Consider the following 27415-nt stretch of genomic DNA (forward strand, 5'->3'; position numbering starts at 1 on the left):
CAGACTCCTCACCTTACAGATAAAAAGGTGGCAGCCCAGAGAATCAAAGTAACTTGCTAAAGGCAGAGCATGGTAGTGGCAGGACCAGACAGGAAACGCGACACATCAAGCCCCATTCACGAATGCTGATGCAGAATATGTGACCAAGTTTTTCAACACGGAAGATGAGATAGTGTAAATATTTGGTTCCCCCCAAAGCTCCAAATATGTTTAAAGGCATGAAAACTGAGCTTCACCATCTTTCTTCCCAGGGAGTTCTCTTCTCTGTCTTTCTGCCCCTCTCTCTCTCTCTCTCTCTGTCTGTCTCTCATATACAAACACACACACAATCTCGATGAATAGAGATTTCTGGCTATTCAGTGACAAACCCAACATTTTCAGGAAAACACCTGATAAAATATGCTTCTCAGTCCAACTCTTTGTGTGACGTTTGGACCACTGGCTTATTTTCTAGAACAGTAGGTGTTTCAGAAACCAGGAGATCATCTTCTCCAAAGGAGTTCTGGTCCGTGTTGACGAAATTGGGGATATCGAATTTCATGAGCCTGTTCAACTCCTCCTCTGGCCGCCCGCTGCATCTGATGGCTTCCTGGAGATGAACTTCACTGTTGAGGGCCGTGGTCTGGAGACAAGCTTTGGCCTTCTCCAAGTGGTCTACTTCATTGATGTAGCAGTGAAAGAAGGACTTGCATTCCTCATTGCCCTGTCGAGAAAACACCTTATCTGGCTCCAGGGGCTTTCCAAAGTCTGACACAAAGCTATTCATTCTGAATCTCTTCTCTGAAGACTCTGCATTGCTGTGAAGAAAGGCAAAATAAAAGACTCCTTACCCTCCAGCTCAGTTACCCATGGGATGATGGTTTCCAGCATCTACGAAGTGCAAGTCCCTGTACAGAAAGTGCAGACAAACATCAAACTGAAAGACACCACTTCTGAAGATGTACAAATAAACGCAAGGCAAAAGACTCAAGGTGTGGGCCCTGGGACCATCCTGAAAAGATGCTTTTCACTGAGAGATCTTCAATATTCTGCATCACACACCAGTATTTCTCAGTGGGACCCTTAGTATTCTATCTGCAAGCCCTACTTGTAGGGCTGCTCAAAATTCAATATTCCTGCTTGCAGGATCTCTGGATCTCTGGTGGAAGGGACAGGTAATCTATTTTCTTAGAATCCCCAAGGATCACTACTTATAGTCAGGTTTAGAGCTGCTGGCCAACATCAGACCAGCCTGAACAACAATTCGACCCCACAGGGGTGAGTTTCATGTTTGTCAAAGCACTGCCATATCCACTGATCTCTCCCAATTCTCAAAACTGACCCATGCAGCCACTTAGGCCAAAAGTTATACATATCTCACAGAGGCAGAAGCTAAGATAAGGAGCAGTCAGAGTGCCTGCTTGACTGACACAATCAGTGACAGGAGTGGGGAAAAAACTCAGCTTCTTAATTCCCTGTTTCATTTAGTGTGGAACAAATTGGCAATTTAATGGTAGAAATTGGTGAATGGATATATAAAATAACTCTCAGTGAGCACCGTAAGTACATGACAGAAAGAGCAGATACAAATTGAATAACCTGATGGCCCACCTAAAACTCATCTCCACCAGCTGTGGCTTGCGGGTTCTTCAGTTGTGGCGTGTGGGATCTACTTCCCTAAACAAGGATTGAACCCGGGCTCCCTGTGTATGAGCAGGGAGTCTTAGCCACTAGACCACCAGGGAAGTCCCTAGCCCACCTACTTTAATCACCGTCCTTTCCAGATTGATATAAAAGTGACTCCCACACGGGTAGAGTGACTCCGTAAGGTCAAGAATCATGTCTTAAAACGCCTTCAAAGCCAGAATAGAACTTGACAACAAGTAGGCTCTGGAGTCTACATTTAAGTCACGTCTACAGTGACTTCAGTTTTTAAACCTCTTCCTCCCTTTCCCATTGATGACTCACGATACAGCGTTTCTGACCAAGCTGTCATGGGGTAGGCGATGTGGGATCCATTTAGAGCTCTTAGAAACTCACCTCCAAATTATTAGGAATCACCTGTATTTCAGAGTTCAGTAATTCTAGAGGCTTTGCAATCCAGGCAGCGAAGACACTTTTATATCAGGTTTATCTCCTCCATGACAGCCCAGCTGATATCAGATGAGGAATTCCTCTCAGAAATCTGAGTTCCTCTTTTTAGTGATAAGCCTGATTAACCAATCTCATTGCCCACTCAGCAAAGGTGATATAAAGATCAATGATTGACACAAGAGTACATTAATAGGTTGCGTATTCAGAATTCAGAGAAAAATCATTTGAGAGAGACTGACAGAATTGTGCTTTAATGCAAATGTAAGTAGTCTTATCTTTCAGTAAGTGATTTTCTTCCCCTGGTTGTCACTTCACCCAAGTTTAAAAGATGTTTGAGAACAGGGATGAATGGCACCAACAACCTGTGACATAAGAAACTAAAAAGTCATTGAGGAAAAAGAGGGGATTAACATGTTAGAAAAAAGCATGGTTAGGATGGCTGGGATCATGCCCTCTCCCGATTCCAGGCTAAGAAGCTCTGAGTACTTGCTTCCTGCCTATCTGGAGCATCAGCTGAGTATGAAAGCCAACCCAGATGTGTATAGCAGCTCTTCCACTGCCCAGGCTACATGTTCTCAGGATTATGAGTTGGGGCCATTGACGACCTCCCTCTGCACCAGCCCTTGCTGAAAAACAAAGGCACAAGAGCAGAGCATCTTGCCCCTTCCCCAGGGCAGAGCCCGGGCAGTAAGATGCTTTCCCTGCCTCACCCCTACTCATCTTTCTCCCCAGGATCTCTCCTTTTGATGAAAGTACAATCTGATTCTTCCTTCCTGAAAATAAGGGGAAAATCCATCTTTGTTCTCTTAGAGTCTGAAAAGCGAAAGTGTTAGCGTCTGACTCTTTGCAACCCCATGGACTGTAGCCCGCCAGGCTCCTCTGTCCATGGAGTTCTCCAGGCAAGAATACTGGAGTGGGTTGCCATTCCCTTCTCCAGAAGATCTTCCCGGCCGAGGATTGAACCCGGGTCTGTTTATTGCTGGCAGATTCTTTACTGTCTGAGACACCTAAACAGACCATCCTTTTATTCCTCTTTCCTTCCTTGACTGATAAACTAAAAAACCTGTATGTGAAAAACTGTGGTCATGGACATGGCTTGATTCAATTCAGTTTCTATTCATCCCATCACTGAGTAAAATCTATGTACTGAAATCCATAGATCTTAAACATAAAATTCAATGTATTTTTATTGACACATACACCCAAGTAACCCTCTAATCAAGATATAGAATATTTCCTTTCTTCTGGAAAGGTTCCTTCCATTCAATTTCCAGCCCCTTCAGGTAACACAGATCTGATTTCTATTTCCATTGATTAGCTTTGCCTGTTCTTAAACCTCCAGTCAATTTATACCTCCTGGAGGCAATACCTCCTAGAAGCAATCTGTTTTGTTTTTTGTTTTGGGTGAGGTTGGGAATGGGGGCGGGCACTGCAGGACGTGCAGCAATCTTAGCTCCCCAGCCAGGGACTGAACTCATTCCCCCTAAATTGGGAGCACAGAGTCTTAACCACTGGACTGCCAGGGAAGTCTCAATCTGTTTTGATTTTTATCACTGCAGATTAGCCTGTTCTTGAAATTCATACAAATGGAGTCATGCAATAAATAGTGTTTGTGTCTGGATACAATAGTATTTTCTCTTGATCTGTGACCTGCATTTTCATTTTCTTAGAGATGTCTTTTGATAAACAGCTTTACATTTCAGTTAATTTCAAATTACTAATTTTTATCATCTGTGTTAGTGCTTTGACATCTTAAGAACTTATTGCCAACTCTAAAATCACAAAGATATTCTCCTAAGCTTTCTTCTAGAATCATCCTGTCCAATACAGTAGCAAACAGCCACAGGTGGCTCTTCAAATTTAAGTAAAATTTAAAATTCGATTTCTCAGTCATATTACATTTTAAGTGCTCAACAGCCACATGAGGCCAGTGGCTATCTAATTAGGCAATACAAAGAACATTCCTGTCATCACAGAAAGTTCTATTGGATTGAACCATTCTAGGAATTTTTACTTTGGGTTTATTATATATGTTGAGACAGGGGTCAAGGTTCATTTTTTCCCATATGTCTATCCTGTTGTACCAGCACTTTCTTTTCAATTGACCTTAAACAAAAATCCCTGTATTTCTACACACTGGTAATAAACAATAAGAAAATGAAAAATATATATTCATAACAGCATCAAGAAATAGGATACTTGGGAATAAATATAACAAAGGGTGTGTAAGACCTGTACACTGAAAATTTCAATATTGCAAAGGGAAATTAAGGAACAGCTTAGTATGTGAAGAAATATACCAGGTTTGCGGACTGAAAGCCTTCAGGTGTAAAGCCATATTACCATAGACATACTATTGAAGGTTTCTTCCTTCAAGGGCGGAAAGCACTTCCTTTTGGTTTAGTCTGCTAATGTTTGTTCTCCAATGCCTTCCAATACTCATTCTTTATAATCTGTCCAGATTTTATCATTGTTATCTGCAAGGTTATTCTGAAACATACTACTCTGCCCTTCCTGAAATGGGAACCCATGAGTGGGCCGTTGGTGAAACATTTCTGATTCCACCTCCTTCCCTGACTCCTCCAATGAGTTGGGATCTCTCCCAGAGGACTGGAGGCCTCTCTCCTCCTGCCTTCTCACTCTGCACTAAGCCCTTTTCTTTCCCTGTCTGGCACCCTCTTTTAGACGATGAGCTCTTGAGGGCAGGCAGTTTCTTATGTGGGTCCTCAGTGCCTTGCAGAGTACCAGGCATGGAGTAGTTGCTTCTTACATTTTTGTTAAATGAATGAATACATCAGTCGTGAAGAGATCTTGAAACTAAAGCCGCTCTTGCCTTGGCAGGGGGCCTCTCCTACAGTGCCTACAGGGTTGGAAATCAATATAAGGGCATACCCAGGCAAGGCCTAAAAGCAAGGGTGGGTGAGCCTTAATAGAGAGATTGTCTAATGTGTGGATTAAATAACATAAGTAAAATGTAGAGCATAATAAAAAAAATAGAGAGAGGGTCTATTAATAGAGATTCTGATGCTCTAGCATCAGAGAGATTTGGCAAACTAGCCCCACTGAGGTCTGCCTTGCACCCGATTATGGCCAAGGGAAACACTGTCTCTGACTGCAGCCCATGGTACTCCCCATATCCCCAGGCTGTCCCAGAGTCATCCATGGCATCTCCTGCCCTGAGTCGTTGGAACTCACAGACCACAGAGCTACTAAAAGGGCATTTTGCATCTTCTGGCAAAGAAGCAAACTGGCCAGACCTTGGAGGCTGCAGGGTCTTAGATACCATGGGGGAGACTTCCTGCCATTTATTGGTAAGATGGCTTCAAGAAAGACCAATGAGGCTCTCTACCCTACCCAGTGGTTACCCCATCTTTAAAGCAGACCAGGCCTCAGGAGTCACACCTGAAATGTCCTTGTACACTCAATGTTGGAACATCAAAGAAAAGTGAAAGTGAATTCGTGTCAGACTCCTTGCGATCCCACGGACTGTAGCCCACCAGGCTCCTCCATCCACGGAATTTTCCAGGCAAGTGTACTGGAACAGGTTGTCATTTCCTTCTCCAGGGGACCTTCCTGACCCAGGGATCAAACCCGGGTCTCCCTCATTACAGGCAGATGCTTTACTATCTGAGCCACTGGGGAAGCCTTCAAAGGATGCTCACTAATTAGGTGGGAGGGGGTGGATTTCATGGCTGGATGTTTGGTTTCCAGGAAACATGTACCATATTGTTATGGATGTCTTTCCAGCCTTATAAAGCATCTGCTGGTGGGTGATCTGGGCGCTGCTCTATGGTTGGACACTCCCACTGGCAGACAGAAGACGGCTACTTGCAACCTTCCCATCCTCTCAAACTCAGTAGTCATATGGAAAAATAATGCTCACTGGCACCTACTAGAGGAGTCAAAACAGTTTTAAGATCAACTTGTTCTGCCTTGGTTACATCTGTGAAAATGAAAAATTACAAGGCTCATATCTTAAATACCATCTTGATTAAAATGATAATTCAAGCCAGAAGCTTCAACAACTGGAGCACTGAAAGAAAAAGAAACTGAGATGTTGACTGAGCTAGCAAGTAATATCATGTTAGAAGTATCATAAAGAGAAAGAAAACTGAAGAATATGTGTGTTGAGACTGAATGTGTGCCCCTCCAAAATTTCTATGTTGAAACCTAATCCCCCAAGTGATGGGATTAGGAGACAGGGCCTCTGGGAAATGAAGTGATTCATCTTATGAATGGGACTAGTGCCCAGATAAAAGAGGCTCCAGAGAGAGAGAGAGAGAGAGTCCTTGTTCCTTCCCCGATATGAGGATACAGCGAGAAATCTAGCATCTATGAGCCAGGAAACAAGTCCTCACCAGACACTGAATCTGCCAGTACATTAACCTTGGACTTTCCAGCCTCCCAAACTGTGAGAAATAAACTTCTGTTACTTAACAAATCATCTAGTAAACATCCATGGTATTTATATAAGCCCGGACAGACTCAGAAAAGTAGAAAATTCAGAATCTCCAAGAATTTTAGTGCCTTTCATTATATTTGTCACAGTCCTACCTATTCTATACCCTGTCATCATGAAGTTGAGATCAAGCTAGTGTGTTTGCAAGGAATTCTCCTGTGTCCTACTAACTTTAGAAAAATGACAACTGTTGATTTTGGTAGAATCTAAAAATTGTTAGTTTCACTTCTTTAAGAATCTGTATTCCTCATTTTCAGCTTGTTAAAAGAAATGCAATTTGGACCTAACTTATTGATTGCAATATTCCCAAACTCCAACAGTCAGAGTAAAAAAACTGTTCGGACTGCTCCGATTCTTTTCCTCTTCTCACTCTGGCTTGTGTTGTGTAGTCTCTGAACCAGATCAGAGATTCTCCCTCATGAGGACCCATCCAGTCCACCAGCACCTGCAGGGAACCTCATCTCTTCCATGACACTCCCCTGCTCACAAACTCACCGATTCCCCAAATCCTTCTTCCTGATCTTTCAGAGTCCACTCCCACGTCTCATGGCCTTTCCAGTGTCTGCTCCCACCAGTTCCCCTTCTAACCCTCCAGTCCAGCCACATGGAACCTGCTTGTCCCCCAAAGCCCTCAGGAGGGTCCCCCTTTGTGCCTTCGCTTGTGCTGCTCCTTCTACTCCTGTCAAAATCAAATCTGTCCTTCGCTATCCAACTCCCACGTCCCTGCCTCCACGGACTTTTTGGTCTCCCAACAGGAAGGAATCTTCCCCTTCTCTGGGCTCCTGTCCTATGTAATCAATCTTCCCTTACATCAGTTTACCAGGGGACTCAGTGGTAAAGAACCTGCCTGCAATGCAGAGACACAGGAGATGTGGGTTTGATCCCTGTGTTGGGAAGATCCCCTGGAGGAGGAAATGGCAATCCACTCCAGCATTCTTGCCTGGGAAATCCCATGGACAGGGAGCCCGGTGGGCTACAGTCCGTGGGGTTGCAAAGAGTCAGACACGACTTAGTGAACAGATGAATCACATACAGGGTGCAGCCCTTCCTGTCTCATGTCAGAGATGTTTGGTGTGACCTTTTCTCTCCTATATACTGTATTCCACTCATCTCTGCATCTCTCAAAGGGACTTGCTGTCATTAGACCCTCAATCAGTACCATGGACAGTTGTATCCGCAGGTGTTCAGGAGCCCTGATTCCTGTGAAAGGCACAGCCACCTCCAGTATTCAGGGACATGCTCCTTCCTCTGTGACCCTAAGACAAACCAAGTCAGGAGATCAGACTACTGCCACCTTCTCTGGCTGAGGGAAAACACCCGTAAGGCTCTGCGTTACTCCCTTAGGAATTTTACAGATTTATAATGAGCTTTTACAAATGGGCTGCCTACTGCTCAGAGTCTTAGCAAGCTCTCACTATGGTCAGGTTTACTCCACTCATAAAAAGGTGGTGGGCAGTCCAGCAGGCACCTACAATTTCCGGCAGGGACTTCCAGTGGACTTTTAGAGGTGCATAAGCCAAAGACCTACTAAGAGTGAAAACCACCCATGAGAAAATGACAAAAACTATTTCTGGAGCCATAGCCTGTCCTGAGAGCTTCATGCCCTAGCAGAGGCACCAACCAAACCCCCGTGTGTGTCTATGTGTGTGTGTGCATGTGTGTAAGTGCCTCTTGGTTGCTTTCATTGGTAGTTCTGACTTTCCAGGGAGATGCCAGTCTCTGAGGAAAGACTCTACTACCTTAGAATGACTCTACTACCTCAGCACGTCCTGGGCAAGCCATAGCTGTGCACTCAGGAAATACCTCTTAATTGATGGAGAATTAAAAGGAACTCCAGAACAAAGGTGTATAACTTGAATCAGACATATAAAGCAGTTGGATTGTTTACCTGTTGACATATGGAGACCTCTCAGAGTAACAGATCTTCCTTAGGAACAACCTGCTATGTCTCCATTCAGCTGGTTCCTGTGACCTTGGTCATTCTCTCCAGCTGTTAGCTTTTAGGGGCACTGTACCCATGCTTGGGTGAGAATCATACTCAGGTAAATTGCAACTCCAGGTAAGATGCAATTTCCATTTTTGCAAGGTCATGAGCAATACCGTTCTCATCCCTAAAAAAAGGACCATCCCCACCTAGACAAGTGCACTTAGCAAAGGCTACACAAAATGAGGATATCTGAGGTATATGATGTCTGAGAGTTGATCTTTATTTTTTTAAGAAGTACAAAATATTCAACAGAAAATGCAACCCAAGTCTTTCCCTTATTCCTTCTCTCTGGCAGATTTATGACAATGTGGCAATTATGATGCTTTAACAAGACGGCAGAGAGAGTAAATGGCTCCTCAGTGGAGAAAGCACATGGAAAAAATGGTTCTTTTTATCCTGTCTATAAAGGATTCAAGTGAGAGGGTCCCCCCACCCCATACAACAGCAGATATTCCATGGGAAAATAATCCCCATTAAAGCTACTTCTTGGACCTAAAAGCTTTCTAAAAAGGCATGATGGCAGCTTTATAAGGGTCTTTCTCCCTCCGCTCTCTGCTTTACCAGCACTCACCCATATCTGAGTCTCCTCCTGGGCACACAGATTACCCACCCCAGCCGGGCGGTCAGATGGGTGTGGCTAGTCCTGGCCAATGAGCTGTGAGAGGAAGGGATGCGTGCCACTTTCTGGCTTAAGAACAGACTGTCGGGTATGAGTTCTCCATGTGCCCCACTGCTTGTCACAGCAATTCAGGAGGCTGAACTTTAGAAACACTGCAGCTACAGTGAAGGAGCATCAGTCCACCCCTTGCCAACCCTCAGAAGAGATGTAGCTTGAATACAATGTAAACCTGTGTTGCATTACAGTGAGATTTAGAGAGCTGTTTACTCCTGTCTCATAATCTCATTACGACACATCCTCTCCTTAACAGAAGCCACTGAGTAGGCAGTGACTCTGGAACTGAGGTTCTCATGCTAAAATGATCCCAAGCTGTAAACTTCAGGGAAGAAGCCTATTTGCCATCCTATGTCTTACTCCTTCCAAGGGGATTCACGCACTCTTTCCATAGGTCAGCAGTTCAGTCTGCCCAGGATGTCTCCATGGAGAAAAAGATAGAACGAAGTGGCAGATTCAACACTAGTCAATTCTGAGTGGGGGCCTTACTCAGAAGTGATGCTCAAAATTCTCCAAGCCAGGCTTCAACAGTACATGAACCGTGAACTTCCAGATGTTCAAGCTGGATTTAGAAAAAGCAGAGGAAACAGAGATCAAATTGCCAACATCTGTTGGATCATCAAAAAAGCAAGAAAGTTCCAGAAAAACATCTACTACTTTATTAACTACACCAAAGCCTCTGACTGTGTGGATCACAACAAACTGTGGGATAATCTTCAAGAGATGGGAAAACCAGACCAGTTGACCTGTCTCCTGAGAAATCTGTATGCAGGTCAAGAAGCAACAGTTAGAAATGGACATGGAACAATAAACTGGTTTCAAATTGGGAAAGGAGTATGTCAAGGCTGTATATTGTGACCCTACTTATTTAACTTATACGCAGAGTACATCATGAGAAATGCTGGACTGGATGAAGCACAAGCTGGAATCAAGATTGCCAGGAGAAATATCAATAACCTCAGATATGCATACCACCCTTATGGCAGAAAGTGAAGAAGAACTAAAGAGCCTCTTGCGAAAGTGAAAGAGAAGAGTGAAAAAGCTGGCTTAAAACTCAACATTCAGAAAACTATGATCATGGCATCTGGTCACATCACTTCATGGGAAATAGATGGGGAAACAGTGCAGATGGTGACTGCAGCCATGAAATTGAAAGACGCTTGCTCCTTGGAAGGAAAGCTATGACCAACCTAGACAGCATATTAAAAAGCAGAGACATTATTTTGCCAACAAATGTCTGTCTAGTCAAGGCTATGGTTTTTCTAGTAGTCATGTATAGATGTGAGAGTTGGACTATAAAGAAAGCTGAGCACCAAAGAAAACAACTTTTTCTGAGAGACATACTCAAATCTCCAGGAGTTGGTAATGGACAGGGAGGCCTGGAGTGCTATAGTCCATGGGGTTGCAAAGAGTCAGACATGACTGAGTGACTGAAATGAACTGAGTCATATTCCAAAAGGATGCTGCCTGATATCTTACTTGAAGCAATTGTTCTCTGTGACCCACAACCCAGAAAGCTTGTTACCTAAAGCTGTTAGAATTCAGACATTCGAGCCATGACTAAGGCCCTCTACTTAGTCTCCTTTCTAAAATCATCTTACTCTTTCTTCACACAAAGACATCACTTTGCCAACAAAGGTCCATACAGTCAAAGCTATGTTTTCCCAGTAGTCATATATAGATATGAGAATCGGACCTTTAAGAAGGCTGAGTGCCAAAGAACTGATGCTTTCAAACTATGATGCTGAAAAAGACTCTTGAGAGTCCCTTGAACTATAAGGAGATCACACCAGTCCATCCTAAAGGAAATCAGTCCTGAACATTCATTGGAAGGACTGATGCTGAAGATGAAGATCCAATACTTTGGCCACCTGATGTGAAGAGCCAACTCATTGAAAAAGACCCTGATGTGGGGAAAGATTGAGGGCAGGAGGATAAGGGGATGACAGAGGATGAGATGGTTGGATGGCATCACCGACTCCATGGACATGAGTTTGAGTAAACTCTGGGAGATAGTACAGCCTGGCATGCTGCAGTCCATGAGGTTGCAAAGAGTTGGACATGATTGAGCAACTGAAAAACAACTTTTTCTGAGAGACATACCCAAGGTGAGGTGAAGCCAAGGTAGAACGAAGTCACATTTGGCACATGCAGCTCCAACATGAAAGCTCAGGGCCTGGCTGTCCTGTGGGAGGATGAGAATCTTCTGTTCCTTCCTACTCTTTACCAGCAGCCCTCTGCTCTCCCCAGGATGCCGTGAGCCATGCAGGGGTGGACTGACCTTCACTGAGGGCTGCCTGCTGTGAGGCTAGTGCATACCAGCAGTTCTATAGGCATCACTTCACTCAATCTTTACAGTACCCCGAGAAGGCAGATACTACTTTATTTTTACAAGTGAGGAATCAAGTAAAGAGAGGCTAAGAATCTAGTAAATCTGGAAATGTTTGACTCCAGAGCCCATGCTTGATCCAATATGTGATAGAAGAAAACAAATCTGATTGCTCGCTAATATCTTTGCTGTAAGAGAAAAAGATTTAATATTACTGATATGAAGTCATTTAATGTAGGGTTAACAACAGGAGCTTCAAAGAGACTTTAGTTTGAGGCTTGGCTCCATTTGTTGTCGTTGTTGTTCAGTTGCTCAGTCGTGTCTGGCTCTTTGAGACCCCAGGGACTGCAGCATGCCAGGCTTTCCTTTTTCTGTCTCCTGGAGCTTGTGCAAACTCATGTCCATTGAGTCTGTGATGCCCTCTAATCATCTTGTCCTTTGTCGTTCCCTTCTCCTCCTGCCTTCAATCTTTCCCAGCATCAGGGTCTTTTCTAATGAATTGGCTCTTCGCATCAAGTGGTCAAAGTATTCAGTTTCAACATCTGTCCTTCCAATGAATATTCAAGACTGATTTCCTTTAGGATTGACTGGTTTGATCTCCTTACAGTCAAAGGGACTCTTCAAGAGTCTTCTCCAACACCACAATTCAAAAGCATCAATTCTTCAGCACTCAGACTTCTTTATGGTCCAGCTCTCACATCTATACATGACTACTGAGAAAACCATAACTTTAACTATATGGATATTTGTTGGCAAAGCAATGTCTCTGCTTTTTAATATGCATAGTTTTTTTAAAACCTGTGAATCCTTATATGTGTGATTCAGTTTCCTTTTTCTCATCTGTAAGGTGAGATTTTACAGGATAAATCCTATGTGATTCACTTCATCTTTCAGTGAGAACTTAGTGCAATTATACTATAAAGTGATTAACAGACCCTGGCAGATGGTAAATGTCAAAAAATGTTCTTAGCATTATTTTCAGTGATTTATCATTATGTCCTCCATGTCTAATTATCATGGGCAAACTTAAAACTGATTGTTTTATATTAAAGTTGGCTGCTTGGATAATGTCTATTTTACAAAAAAATGTTTCCTGCCAAATAAATGTCAAGTTTACTAAGATATAAAACCATTCTTAACTGCTCCATTTAGGGATTTTTCCATATGTCTGTATCATTAAGTTTGATTTTTATATACTACAGCCAAATGCATGTCTTACACTGCTTCAGAAAAACATTTAAAGTGTGGCCCTGAGGGCTGATCCATCATTTCATTAAAGTAAAAATAAAAAGGTCAAACTTTCTCCTCAACCTCACCAAAAGCATGTAGGGTTACAATGACCCCTGTTCCTTGAGATGACTAAGATTCACCATCAAAAGAGAAATCATCTATTAGAAGGACAAACTGCCAACTGGAAAAGGGGAAAAACAGGCCTCAGCTACCCAGGGTCACCGTGAAATGTTAAGGCAATGTATTAGTCAGTGTTATGCAGAGAAATAGAACCAACAGGGGTGTCTGGGAGTGTGTGTGGGTGTGGGTGTGTGCGTGTGCCTGTGCACATTTACTTCTATATCTATCTATCTATCTATCCATTCAGGGTGAGGTGGGGACAGATTTTGTTTAAGAAATCGGTTCATGTGATGGTGGAGACAGGCAAGTCCAAAATCTGTAGGGTTTGGACAGGCTGAAGACCCAGGGAAGAGCTGCAGTCTGAGTCTGAAGGCAGTTCTCTGCCAAAATTCCTTTTTGCTAGACAGAGGTCCATCTGTTTCTAGGAATGCCTTTTGCAGATGGATGAGGCCCACCCTCATTATGGAGGATGATCAGTCTTCCTAAAAGACTGATCTCACCTAAAAAAAAAAACCTTCACAGAAACATCTAGAATAATATTTTACCAAATATCACAGCATAGACAAACACAAAATTACTCATTACAGGAAGTCATGCTCCTTTTTGAGCTAGAGTGTTCCCATCTATAAAATCACATGCATCTTATGTCAAACAAGTACATCTCATAACCATGCAAAAGTCCATCTGGCTCTCTGAAGAGAATGAAGATAAAGGGGTTTACTATTCCCCAATCACTCTACCAGTTGTGCCCTAACCTGAGTTTGTCCTCAGCTTCTTTTACTACTGCTATAATCCACACCATATTTCTAAACTCCCTGGACTAATATGCTGAAGCAAAGACATGTGCAGATGTTTACCAAAACAAGGAGACAGAAAAGGGAAAGTTCATATTTTTTTAGTGGCTATTCCAGAAATTCTCAACCATCCATCTCCATAGCCTTCAATAAAATGGTCTTTTACTTTCATTTAACATGTGTTTGAATCTTTCTCCCAGACCTTAATGTCTGAAACCAGCTGCATGATGGGCACAACTATTCCCTTTGTCTATGACTAGTTGTGAGAGTTCAAGTGCAGGCTGAAGACTGCAGAGCAGACACTGCAGACTGTGTGATGAGACACAGTGAGAACACCACTGCTAGGCTGTGAGGATGAAGGGACACACTGAATGGAAACGTGAGGATTTGTGCTCACTTTCTTCCACTTAGTCTCCCAGGTCGTTCCCTACCCTTCTCCGCCCTGCTCTGTGCCCTGGGAAACTGACCTCTGCTGTAGGCTCTGGCCACTGCTGGTGGTGTGGTGTTCAGCCAGCCAGGAGCAGTGGTGAGAAAGGGGAGAGATGGAGAAAGGTCTGGGTATTTATCGGAGGCTCCCTCCCTAAGAGGTCACACTGGGCTGTGTCCCTTGACCTGGGTCATTGCTCCTCTCAGCCAGTCTCTCTGCAGGGCTCCTGGGAGACAATCAGGGCCCTTCAGATTTAGGGCATCTACTCCTTGGTGTTCTGAGCCCTGGCATCTGGCACCATCCAGGAAGAGGGGCTGCTCTCTTCCCAGGCCACAACTTGTGACTAGTCCTTTTGTTAAAAGCTCTAATTAAAAAAAAATACAGGCACCCCTATGTTCACAGCAGCACTACTCACAACAGCTGAGATACAGAGACAACCTAAATGTCCATCAACAGATGAATGGATAGAGAAGATGTGGTATGTCACATACAATGGAATATTACTCAGCCATAAAAAAGAACGCAATAATGCCATTTTGCAGCAACATCAATGCAACTGGAGATTATCTTACTAAGTGAAGTAAGTCAGAAAGAAAAAAACAAATACTGTTTGATATCACTTATATGTAGAATCTAAAATATGGCACAAATGAACCTATCCATGAAACAGAAATAGACTCATAGATACTGCCTTGTGGTTGCCAAGGTAACAGAGGAATGGATTGGGAGTTTGGGACTAGTAAATGCAAACTAGTAGATATAGAATGGATAAAAAGAAAGATCCTACTGTATAAAACAGAGAACCACATTCAGTATCCTGGGATAAACCATTATGGAAAAGAATACTAAAAAAACCAGAAATATGTGTATAACTGAGTCACTCTGCTGTAGAGCAGAAATTAATACAACATATTTCAATAAGAAAATTAGTTTTTTAAAAAGCTCTTCTAATTACCTAATTTGAATGTGCTATCTGTTGCCTTCTGGAACTGACTGACAAGGTATCAAACAAGTTGTTATTTTTTCCTTTTTTTGGAAGAGTTGGGATTTTTAAAAGTCTCTAAAACATTTCTGAGTTTTTGCAAACCATAACTGACCAATTATGTTTTGATGTTATTCAGCACTCATTAAGCATCCACGCAATCATTTCCTCCATAAATCCAAAGCCCATCACAGATGTTCTTCACCACACCATGAAAATTTTATAATCCTTTATCTCCTTTTGAGGAAATTGAGTGCTGAATTCAGTGAATAATTAAACAATTTAGTCGAGTATCCAGTAACAATGATTTCTCTGCTCCTTGAAATGTTTCTTAAGCTAGCTTTCATCCTATTTTTCTTATTGTCCTTTTCATTGTTTTCAGTCTGGTGAGTCACCTAAATTCTTTTGGGAATAAGGAGAAAATCCATCCTAATTAGTAACCTTTCAAAATAAATATCAAGCCAGGATCAGCATTAAGACTACAGGAAAAACCAAGCAACCCAGGTGCACAAGGGTTCACTTGAAAAGAAGCCTCAGAGGCAAGAGGCAAAGTGCTAGGAGGAAAACAGGTCCCACCCAACCAGCACCTGGGTCTGGACAGCAAATCCATCTCTCCACCCATTAGAAGCAACCCCACCCCCTTGATACTATTTCTGTTTCTTCAAGACCCTGTGGAGTTTAACAGACATTTAGAAACAGCCCAAACTTACTCTTGGTGTGGGGCTCCTGTCTTGGTCAGCAGAGTCAGCACAAAAAACATAAAAATCACGAAGACTGCAAGACCAACCCAAAATCCAATCACAATGGAATCTGTAAGACAGTTAACACTGGGATTAGTATTTCATAGCAACATAAAATTTAAACACTTAAGGAATCTGTGCTTTTTGACACATGAAATGAGAGAGGATGGTCAGAGTCTTCTGAGACAACCTTGAACTATTGGACAGCAGGGAACAGTTAATACAAGGAATGAGGGAAGAGTCTATGTCTTCCGATTCCTGACTCAGGTAACACTCGGAGATGTCAGCCTTCCTGACTCTTGGTTCCACATCCCAATGGAAGAATTTAAGACGGAATCAGGCTGTCTAAGTCCTCAAGATTCCACTGAAGTGTCTTGAGCTACAAGATACAATTTTTAGCAGAAACGACAGGATGAAGCTTAAAATGACATCTGATTCAAATCAACCCAATTTTGTTTTTTCACTCATGTTCATGCTGGCATAACTCACATCTTCACTACATTCTGCAAAGAACATATAAATGGCCTCCTGAGTGCTCTTCTGCCTTCGGTCTTTGCCTCGGCCTCATCTCTAATAGAATCTGCTGTATCGTATCTCTGATAATATTGCTCTTTCATGAAAAATACTTCAACAAAAATAGAATTGACCTTTTCCACATGAGAACAGATTCCATATACAAAGCACTTTTACAATATCTGGCATCTGAGAAGAAGGTAGCTCACGTTTGCAGTTTAAGTAGGGCTTCCCTCATAGCTCAGTTGGTAAAAAAATCTGCCTGCAATGCAGGAGACCTGGGTTCGATACCTGGGTCGGGAAGATCCCCTGGAGAAGGAAATGGCAACCCACTCCAGTATTCTTGCTTGGAGAATCCCATGGACAGAGGAGCCTGGCAGGCTATAGTCCATGGGGTCACAAGAGTCAGACATGACTTAGTGACTAAAACCAAAACCACCAAACCATTGTTTAAGTGGTCATTTTCTCCTAGTTGATCCTTACTTTAAAACTCATGCTTCCAAGCAGTCTAGGGGACACTGTGTTCCTGTATTTGCCTGAACCCTTAGGCATGGTTTCTTAATACTCACACCTTTTCAGGGGCCCATACCTTCATCTGGCCAGAACAACTTTACCCAAACTGGAGATAATGAAAGTCTATCCCTCATTCAAAGTGCATTCCCTATATCAACTCCTTCAGAAAGCCTAATCTCCCCAGCTGATGTGCCTGCTCCCTCCTGTGAACCCCATGACCTTTCTATTTGTGCTTCTCTACACAGGTCCCTCCTTGATCCTATCATGGGTAATAGTCACTAGTGTGTCTCTCAGATGGAGATGAGACTGAGCTGTCTACACAACCTGGCACATTCATCATAAGGTCTTAAGTTTGGGGGAAGCAACAGAGTTGAATTTTTTACATTTTCTGATCTATTCTAAGAAGTTTACTTACATGGCAATACAGTGAGGATGCAACTTTTAAAAAGGTGAATAGCCTCCCAGAATTCTGGAAATAAAAGCAAAAATAAACAAATGGGATCTAATTAAAATTAAAAGCTTCTGCACAACAAAGGAAAATATAAGCAAGGTGAAAAGACAGCCTTCTGAATGGGAGAAAATAATAGCAAATGAAGCAACTGACAAACAACTAATCTCAAAAATATACAAGCAACTTATGCAGCTCAATTCCAGAAAAATAAATGACCCAATCAAAAAATGGGCCAAAGAACTAAATAGACATTTCTCCAAAGAAGACATATGGATGGCTAACAAACACATGAAAAGATGCTCAACATCACTCATTATCAGAGAAATGCAAATCAAAACCACAATGAGGTACCACTTCACACCAGTCAGAATGGCTGCGATCCAAAAATCTGCAAGCAATAAATGCTGGAGAGGGTGTGGAGAAAAGGGAACCCTCCTACACTGTTGGTGGGAATGCAAACTAGTACAGCCACTATGGAGAACAGTGTGGAGATTCCTTTAAAAATTGCAAATAGAACTACCTTATGACCCAGCAATCCCACTGCTGGGCATACACACCGAGGAAACCAGAATTGAAAGAGACACATGTACCCCAGTGTTCATCGCAGCACTGTTTATAATAGCCAGGACATGGAAACAACCTAGATGTCCATCAGCAGATGAATGGATAAGAAAGCCGTGGTACATATACACAATGGAGTATTACTCAGCCGTTAAAAAGAATTCATTTGAATCAGTTCTGATGATGAAGTAAGCCAGAAAGAAAAACACCAATACAGTATACTAACACATATATATGGAATTTAGAAAGATGGCAATGACGACCCTGTATGCAAGACAGGAAAAAAGACACAGCTGTGTATAACAGACTTTTGGACTCAGAGGGAGAGGGAGAGGGTGGGATGATTTGGGAGAATGGCATTCTATCATGTATACTATCATGTAAGAATCGAATCGCCAGTCTATGTCTGACGCAGGATGCAGCATGCTTGGGGCTGGTGCATGGGGATGACCCAGAGAGATGTTATGGGGAGGGAGGTGGGAGGGGGGTTCATGACTGGGAACACATGTAAGAATTAAAGATTTTAAAATTAAAAAAAAAAACTTTATAAGTAATAAAAAAGAAAAAAGTCTACAAACAAACAAAAAACAACAAAAAAATGTATAATAAAGATATAAAAAATAAATAAATAAAAAGGTGAATAGAACTTATACACTAAATGTGTTTAAATACAAAGCATTATTCTAATTGAATTATGTGTATATGGCACTTTCTAATATGAAGAAATCAGATTAGCAATTTGCTTTGCATAATTCTTACTTTTATTCTAAATATACTATCACCTAGAGATTACCTAGAGGGTAACAACCTTTATTTAACAACAGTTTTAAAAATTATTTATTTTTAACTGAAGGATAATTGCCTTATAATATTGTGTTAGTTTCTGCCATACATCAATGTGAATCAGCCAAAAGTACACATATTTCCCCTCCCTCTTGATCCTCCCTCCCACCACTTAACCCTTCCCACCCCTCTAAGTTGTTACAGAGCCCCAGTTTATTCAATGACATTTATTCAGTACTCTGGATGCAAAACCAATTTATCTTTCCCAGGGTTGAGTGCCTGAGAACCAGAAATTGTAGACTTTACCTTACAAACTAATGGAAATGAAGCCTAACAAAACATCAGGACAAATACCAAAAAACGCATGTGTACAAATGCAATTAACATGTAACAATAGCATCTCAGTTATGGGGGCACAGACTGCAAAGCATCATTTTGCAGATAAATGACAGCTCAGCCTCCTCTACTTCATCAACTGCCTGAATAGCAAAAGCCAATTCTAAAATGACCTGCCAGCGTTATGTAAGTCCTCAGTAGAGAATTTAGTTATGTCGATTCATTTTCAGATCTGTTTACTAGGGAGGGGTTTGCATGAGGACAGCTCTCACACTGCCAATGGTGGCTAGATCCCCATGTGTCCTCCAGCCCCCTAGCCTAGGGTGGGCACAGGTAGAGGAGTGTGCCTTTAACCCAGCCCAGTTCCTTACCCCAGGCTTCTAGTGACCCAGGGAGCTAATCAAAAAGCAACAATAACGTGGGACCTGAGAGCGTCTCAGCCCTCAGCAAAGTCACGAGAGAGAAGAGAGTGGGAATGAGGAGAGCTTTGGTTAGGATTTTAGAATCCCCATGGTCCAGTGGCATTTTCACACATTCTCTTGATAACATGGAATCCACCCTTCTCATGACAATATGCTTTAAGTAGCTTTGCTTACTCACATTCTCCCCCAGAGGAAATTCTGCTTCCTCAGATTATCTCCATTAATTCTCCTCTACCTCATTCTCTGACACGTGGCCCAAGCCCAGATAACTTTCTCACTCTGAGCACCTTTCAGAGAACATCAGAGAGCTCCATCTCATTCCAGGAACAACCAAACTCTCTTGATGTTTTATTTCTATGTCAAGTTTCATGGACACAAGCATTTCAGTGAAAAGAGGAATACAGAGCCTCTGGTCTTCCCCAAAGTACCCTTTCTCAGGAGGAAGTCAGAACAGAGGTTTACACAGAGTGAGTGGGGGCTCCAAGAAACCTGGTTGGTTAAAGAAAAGCCTTCCACAGGGGTTTCTAATATAGCCAGACAGCTACTTCTGTCCTGTCTAGAGATTGAACTACTTAGAGACCATTGTAGTAGGAGAGTACAGTAAGAAAACTGCCCAGGGGAATTCCAAATAGAATGCATCATAATAAAATGACTTTCCCTTTACCTGACCTCTAGCGAATGGAATGAAACAAGAAAGCGGACAGCTGCACAGTTTTCCCTGGTATGATCTGTTTTTCCATATATTAAGTTTTCCAGTCTAGGGGAGGATGAGAGTAACTATCCCATCCCATTCCCCACCCACCCTGCACCAGTCAGAATGGCCATCATTAAAAGTTTACAAACAACAAATACCGGAAACGGTGTGGAGAAAAGGGAACCTTCCTACACTGCTGGTAAGAATGCATAGCCACTGTGAAGAACAGTATGGAGGTTCCTTAAAAAACTAAACATAGAGCTACCATATGATCCAGCAATCCCACTCCTGGGCAAATATCCAGATAAAACCATGGTTTGAAAGACTACATGCACCCCAATGTTCAACTGCAGCACTGTTTACAACAGCCAAGACATGGAAGCAACCTCAATGTCCATCAACAGATGAACGGATAAAGATGTGATTCATATATACAGCGGAATATTACTCAGCCATTACAAAGAATGCAATAACGTGATGATATACTAAGTGAAGTAAGTCAGAGAAAGACAAATATTATAATGGTTATATGTGAAATATATTAAAAAATGATACAAATGAACTTATTTACAAAACAGAAAGAGACTTACAGACTTAGAAAACAAACTGATGGTTACCAAAGAGAAAGGTGGAGGGGAGGGATAAGTTGGGAGTTTGGGATTAACATACACTCACTACTGTATGTAACATAGATAACCAACAAAGACCTACTGTATAGTACAGGGAACTCTGCTCAATATCTTGTAGTAATGTAAATGGAAAAAGAATTTGAAAAGCAATAGGTATATGTGTAACTCAATCACTTTGATGGTCATCTGAAACTAACACAAAATTGTGTTAGGTTGGCCAAGAAGTTTGTTTCTGGCCAAACTCTTTGCAACCCCATGGACTGTAGTCTGCCAGGCTTCTCTGTCCATAGGGATTCTCCAGGCCAGAGTACTAGAATGGGTTGCCATGCCCTCCTCCAGGGGATCTTCCCAACCCAGGGATTGAACCCAGGTCTCCTGCATTGCAGGTGGATTCTTTACCATCTGAGCCACCAGGAAGCCCAAGAATACTGGAGTAGGTAGCCTATCCCTTCTCCAGGGGAACTTCCCGACCAAGGAATTGAACTGGGTCGATTTGGTACCATCTGAGCTACCAGGGAAGCCCAAATCAACTATAGTCCAATACAAAAAAAAATTTTTTTTAAAGAATATATTGTGATGGATATATATTCCATCTTGTGGTTGTATGAAAAGCAAGGGTTAATGCTTAATTTGAAAGACAGGGCTCAGAACACCAGAGCAAGCACTGTCCTCATACCCATTCTGGTTCCTAAGGTGTTAGGATCCGTTCTGTGGTATGGACTCCTCGCAAGGAGCCAACAGTGGGCTTCCAGCACTTGTGTCTGCTCTGCTCCCAATCACAGGTCTTACTGCAAACCATGGGGCATTTTCTGTAATGTTCTTCCCCAGGTATCTTATAGCTCAATCTCTCACTTCCTTCAGGCATTTTTTCATATTTCTCCTTCTCAGGAAGGCCTTCCATGGCCATTCTATCTATACTTTCATCTCCACACTTCACACCTCCTTTCTCTACTTTATCTTTTATCACCATCTGGCATAGTTTGTCTATTTATTTATTATCTGTCTCTCTGAGTAGAATGCAAGATCCATAAGAGACGGGGTTTTTTCTTTTCTATTCACTGCTGTATCTCTATTGCTTAAAATGGGGCTGCACACAAAGGAGACACAGATGTAAAGAACAGACTTTTGGACTCAGTGGGAGAAGGCGAGGGTGGGATGATTCGAGAGAATAGCACTGAAACATGTACATTACCATACATAAATGGATGACCAGTGCAAGTTGATGCAGAAAGAAGGGCACCCAAAACTGGCGCTCTGGGACAACCCAGCGGGATAATGTGGGGAGGGACACGGGAGGGGGGTGCAGGTTGGAGGGGACGCATGTATACCTGTGGGCGATTCATGTTGATGTATGGCAAAAGCCATCACAATATTGGAAAGCAATTATCCTTCAATTCAATTTATTAACAAAAATAGTACTGCAAATAACAGGTGCTCAATAAATACATATAGAATGAATGGATGAATGAATGTCCATTTTTCTGGTACCAAATGTATGTCAGATACAGGTCCACTTCAGATAGTTATGAAGTTCATTACCAGATTCAAAACTGAAGGCAACAGGAGAATTTACAATGATCATCAGAGGTTGTTTCTCAGATGAAAGACCCTATAGAGACAGGATCTTAATTTCAGCAGGCAGGAGAACTTGGTCTAACTAGAGCAGTCACTATTGTGCTAAGAACAACCCATCATAGGTAAAGTAAAAAGATAACTGTTATGGTCGTTCCTATCTTCCTAAATGCTTCCCCTTGAAGTGACTGATTTTCAACTTGCACCTAATTGGCTTTGAATTTTTCTCAGCAAAGCAAGGAGATGCACATGAAGCCCAGGATTACAGCTTTTTAAAATGGAAGACACTAATCCTAAACGTACACAATAAAATAACTGACTTATTTTCCTGTATGTCTTGGGGTTTGTTCTGGAAGCTAAGGGCCTCTAATCAGATCTCTTACATCAAAGTAGTAAAGACTTACCTAGGAATTTCTGTTTTTTGCCTAAAATGAATGCTAACACTAACAAAAAGCTCTCCTCTTAATGGTATAGTAAGTAAAATGTGTAAGTAATGCCTACATTTCTGCCTACATTTTGCAGGAATTTTTTCCAGCTATAATCATCTCTAAATGTAATATGCCCCAAAGAGATTTTCAACTGTCTCTGGAAATGCTCCAACCAAAATTACAGCAGTATAGCCCTTTAAACTAAGAAAAAGAGGCAGGAGCAAAATGACACAAAAATAAAATCTGTGTCATGAAGTTATAAAGGCTTAGATTACAGGAAAACATATGGTGACTAGCCCAGTCATTTTGATTTTCATTAAAATCCTTAACAGCAAGTATCCTTACCCACAGACTGTCCCAGAAAAATAACAGATTAAAGAATTAAAGCAAATTGAGTGCGATTCACACCCTGACAGCAATAGCCCTCCATCAGATAACGGATGACAGTACATCCTAACAGATTCCACGTGCTTTTCTTTTACTTCCATACAGGAATACTGAGCAGACAACAACAAAGGAGTGTGTGGAAGCACTTGATTGTTACTATTCACTTCAGGGGAAAAGGATATGTGATTTAGTTAATGCTTTTTAAGGAAGAAAAATAGAAAGCTCCTGGTATAGGAAATTATTAACTCCAAACCCTTTACAGCCCCATCGATGGAGACCAGAAGGCAGGAACCAGCCAGCTATCACTGCCCTGTCCCTCTAATGGTCCAGGAGTTGCTCAAGCACAGCCACCAGCAATCAGCAGCATCCAGACCCTCGGGACCTACAGGTGAAGCCGGGCTCTTGTGGTCCTTCCTGCAATCAGGGGTGAGGAAAAGGCTAAAACTTAATGAGCTGGAATTGGGGGTCGACCAAGATGGAGGCCTGGGAGGCTCCTGAGGTCCCCTCTTCCCACAGACACATCGAATATATGGCTACATATGGAGCAGTTCCCTCTGAAAGAGTTCCAGAAGCTAGCTGAATGGCTCCTACACATCTGACAAATGAGGAAGCACCCACCTTCAAATCAGTAAGAAAGGCTGAGTCATCTCCTGCCATTAACCCCACCCCCAGCAGAGCAACGTGCAATCAGAGGTAAGCCCCAGTTCTCATCCTCCCTGAGGCAGGGTCCGGACCACACATCTGCAGCCCCACTGGAGGCAGTTCAAGATGGCGGTGTAGGAAGGTCCCAAATTCACCTTCTCCCGCGGACACACAGCTACAACTACACAGGGATACTTTCCTCAGAAAAGACCTGAAACCTGAACAAGCAGAGCCTCTACAACAAAGGATAAAAAGACAGCACTGAGACAGTTAGCAGAGGCAGAAACACAGTCTCACCAAAAAACAGAAAAAAACTCCATCCTAGGTGCAGCAATCCACAACTGGGAGAGATCTCAAAAATACAGAACTCTTCTCTAAAGTGAGAGGGGTCTGAGTTCCATCAAAATCATCCCAAATCGTCCATCCTGCCTAGGAAATGGTTGACTTTAAAAAACCAATGAGTATTACTTTCAGGAAAAACAGAGCTCTGCAGGGAATGGAGAATATGTTTAAAGGGCTCATGCACAGACTCCCTCACCCCGGGACTTAGTGCAAAACACCAATTTGAAAATCACCTGGACTATTCAGAAAGGAGACCCACCAACTAATCTTAAAGCTTCTGCTGGAGAGGCACAAATTTGCTGGGACTCTTTCCAGTGATGGACACATTGGCAGATGCCATTTTTATGATCTCATTCCACCTTGCTAATTCCAGGGTTGGTGCGTGCCATCTTGGAACTCTCCCTCTAACCTGCTAGTGTCAGTAGGGGTGCCCCCTGGGAGCCCCACCCACTCCTGTGTCACAGCTGCAAGCCACAGCTGGTCTGGGCAAGCACTCTGCCCACTGCACTGCAGCTGGCAGGCATGTGCAGCCCATACAGGGCTTGAGTTTCCTTGTGTTCCTAGCTCTGGTGGCCAGGGCTTCTCACAAAACATTTCCTACATGCCACTCCTTTAAGACTGGGAGAAGTGGCTGTTTTAGCTAATGCACAGAAACAAACACAGAGAGTCAAGAAGAAGGAAGAAATAGAGGAATATGTTCCAAACAAAAGAACAAGATAAATCTCTAGAAATAGATCTTAGTGAGAGTTCAAAATAAGGGTCATAAATATAGGAGTAAGCTCTTTGATATCACTCTTAGTAATGATTTTTTGGATTTAACACCCAAAGCAAAGGCAACAAAAGCAAAATAAACAAGTAGGACTACATTAAACTAAATAGCTTCTGCATAGCAAAGTGAAAGTGAGGTTGCTCAGTCCTGTCGGACTCTTTGCAACCCTATGCACTGTAGCCTACCAGGCTCCTCCATCCATGGGATTTTCCAGGCAAAAAGAGTACTGGAGTGGGTTGCCATGTCCTCCTCCAGGGGATCTTCCTGACCCAGGGATTGAACCCAGGTCTCCTGCATTGCAGGTGGATTCTTTACCATCTGAGCCACCAGGAAGCCCAAGAATACTGGAGTGGGTAGCCTATCCCTTCTCCAGGGGATCTTCCTGACCCAGGGATTGAACCCGGGTCTCCTGCATTGCAGGTAGATGCTTTACCATCAGAAACCATCAATAACGTGAAAAGGTCACCTATGGAATGGAAGACATATGCAAACCACATATCTGGTGAGAGTTTAATATCCAAAGTATACAAGGGACTCATATAACTCAATAGCAAAATAAACCCAATTAAAATATGGGCAAAGGGCCTGAACAGACATATTTCCACAGACAATATCCAAATGTTACAGGCACATGTAAAGGTACTCAACATCGCCAATCATTAGGGAAATACAGTTCAAAACCTCAAAGAGGTATCATCTCACCCCTGTTAGAATGTCCTTTATCAAAAATGACAAGAGAGAACAAATGTTGGTGAGGATGTGGAGAAAAGATAACCCTTGTACATTGTTGGTAGGAATGTAACTGGTATAGCTTCTATGTATGAAGTTCCTTAAGAAAACAGAACTACCATAAGATCCAGCTTTTCCACTTTTGGAAATATATCCAAAGGAAATGAAAGCATTACCTTGAAGAGGGCATCATTATTCACAATAGTCAAGGTATGGAAACAATCTCACTGTCCATTCACTGATGAATGGATTAAGAAACTGTGATAGATGATAGATATTTGAATATTATTCAGCCTTTAAGAAGAAGGAAATATTGTCATTTATTACAAGGGTGAAACTGGAAGGCATTATATGAAGTGAGATAAGCTAGTTAGAGAAAGACAATTAGGGCATGATATCACTTATATGTAGACTCTGAAAGAGAAGTCGAACTCAAAGAAACAGAGAATAGAAAAGTGGTTGCCAGAGGCTGAACTGTGGGGAAATCGGGAGAGGTTGGTAAAAAGAGTACAAACTTTCAGCTATAAGATGAATAAGGTCTGGGGACCTGACGTATAACATGGAAAGTATAGTTGATAATACTGTCTTGTACAGTTGGCAAGAGAGTAGAACCTAAATGTTCTTACCAATGAATAAACAATCAATGCATATACCCGAGGTGACAGAAATGTTAATTAAGTTGACAGAGAGAATCCTTTCACAATATGCACGATGTATCATTATTTTATTTATTGTCTAAATATATGACAATTTTATTTGTCAATTATATCTCAGTGAAACTGGAAGAAACCAGAAGGTCCACCTTGCAATGGAGCAGCAAGTAGAGGTGAGAGATCATGACACCAAGACAGCTCAGAGAGGCAGAGGCCAGAAAATATGCAAGGAGTGAAAGCACGTCCTTGGCCACATTCATCTTCAGTTCTAATCACTCTTGTATTTCCTAAACATGTCCCATTCATCTGAGTTAGTAAAGGACCTGCCACTTTTATAGTACTGTGGACATTCATTCTGAAACAACCAAACATCTCTAGGATATTTACAGGGTAACCACGACAGGACCCAGGAATGGGCAGCAGTTTCTGCTCATGTCAACTCTGCTTAAGGAAACAGAGCTGCTTCATGCTTGCCAGTCAGCAGCTGGTTATGACTAGAGGTGAACCGTACCCTTTCATAGAATTATATTTTCTTGCTCTGTGCTAGATGATTAATTACTCCAATAACATGAAGCACAATTCATGCCTATAACAGAGTTGGTAACGATCATGAACTATTCTGGTTCTTTATCACGAAAAAACACAGACAGACTGCTTTCCACAGTCCCAGAAACCCAGCAGGGCTGAAGGGATGCTGTGAACCAAGTGTTACAAAAGGAAGGTTCTTCAAATTATAGTCCTGGAATCTATTTGTGTATACATTTTTGATGGTCTAAATGTTCACAGTTTTGGAGAGCTAGAATCATTAAATTTTTTAAGTCTCAATTTGAAAGGGCTTTGACTCATCTTCCACTAAGGGAATCTTGCAAGTTCTTCATTCATGTTATACATCCCAGATCAATGAGCCTATATGTGGAAGGGATTTAGGGGGTTTAGGGGGTAGAGGATAAAGTTATGTATAAGCATGTCCAAGGAAAGTAAACACTGGTGGGTTCACAGATTAAGGCAAACACACAATATGCTTACAGTAGGAAACTGCACAAGACTTACATTTGTGAGCCTTCAGTCCTTCAAAGGAAACTGGTCCAATCTCATAATACTCATATTCCCATGTATAATCAGAATTAGACGCAGATTGCTGGGATGTCCTGTTAGCAATTAACCTCTGGGCAGACAT

The 27415-nt window shown here is 42.2% G+C and overlaps 1 protein-coding gene across 1 annotated transcript; it reads right to left on the reverse strand.

Moving 5' to 3' along the window:
• Positions 1-406: 406 nt before the first annotated feature.
• On the reverse strand, positions 407-27415 carry MRAP2 (melanocortin 2 receptor accessory protein 2). The gene is made up of 3 exons (XM_068985473.1): positions 27289-27415; positions 15785-15884; positions 407-797 (listed from the first exon to the last, which is right to left on the reverse strand). Exons 1-3 carry the CDS (start codon positions 27413-27415, stop codon positions 407-409), a joined length of 618 nt encoding a protein of 205 aa, XP_068841574.1.

This window comes from Capricornis sumatraensis, chromosome 13, assembly GCF_032405125.1.
Source record: "Capricornis sumatraensis isolate serow.1 chromosome 13, serow.2, whole genome shotgun sequence".
NCBI lineage: Eukaryota > Metazoa > Chordata > Mammalia > Artiodactyla > Bovidae > Capricornis > Capricornis sumatraensis.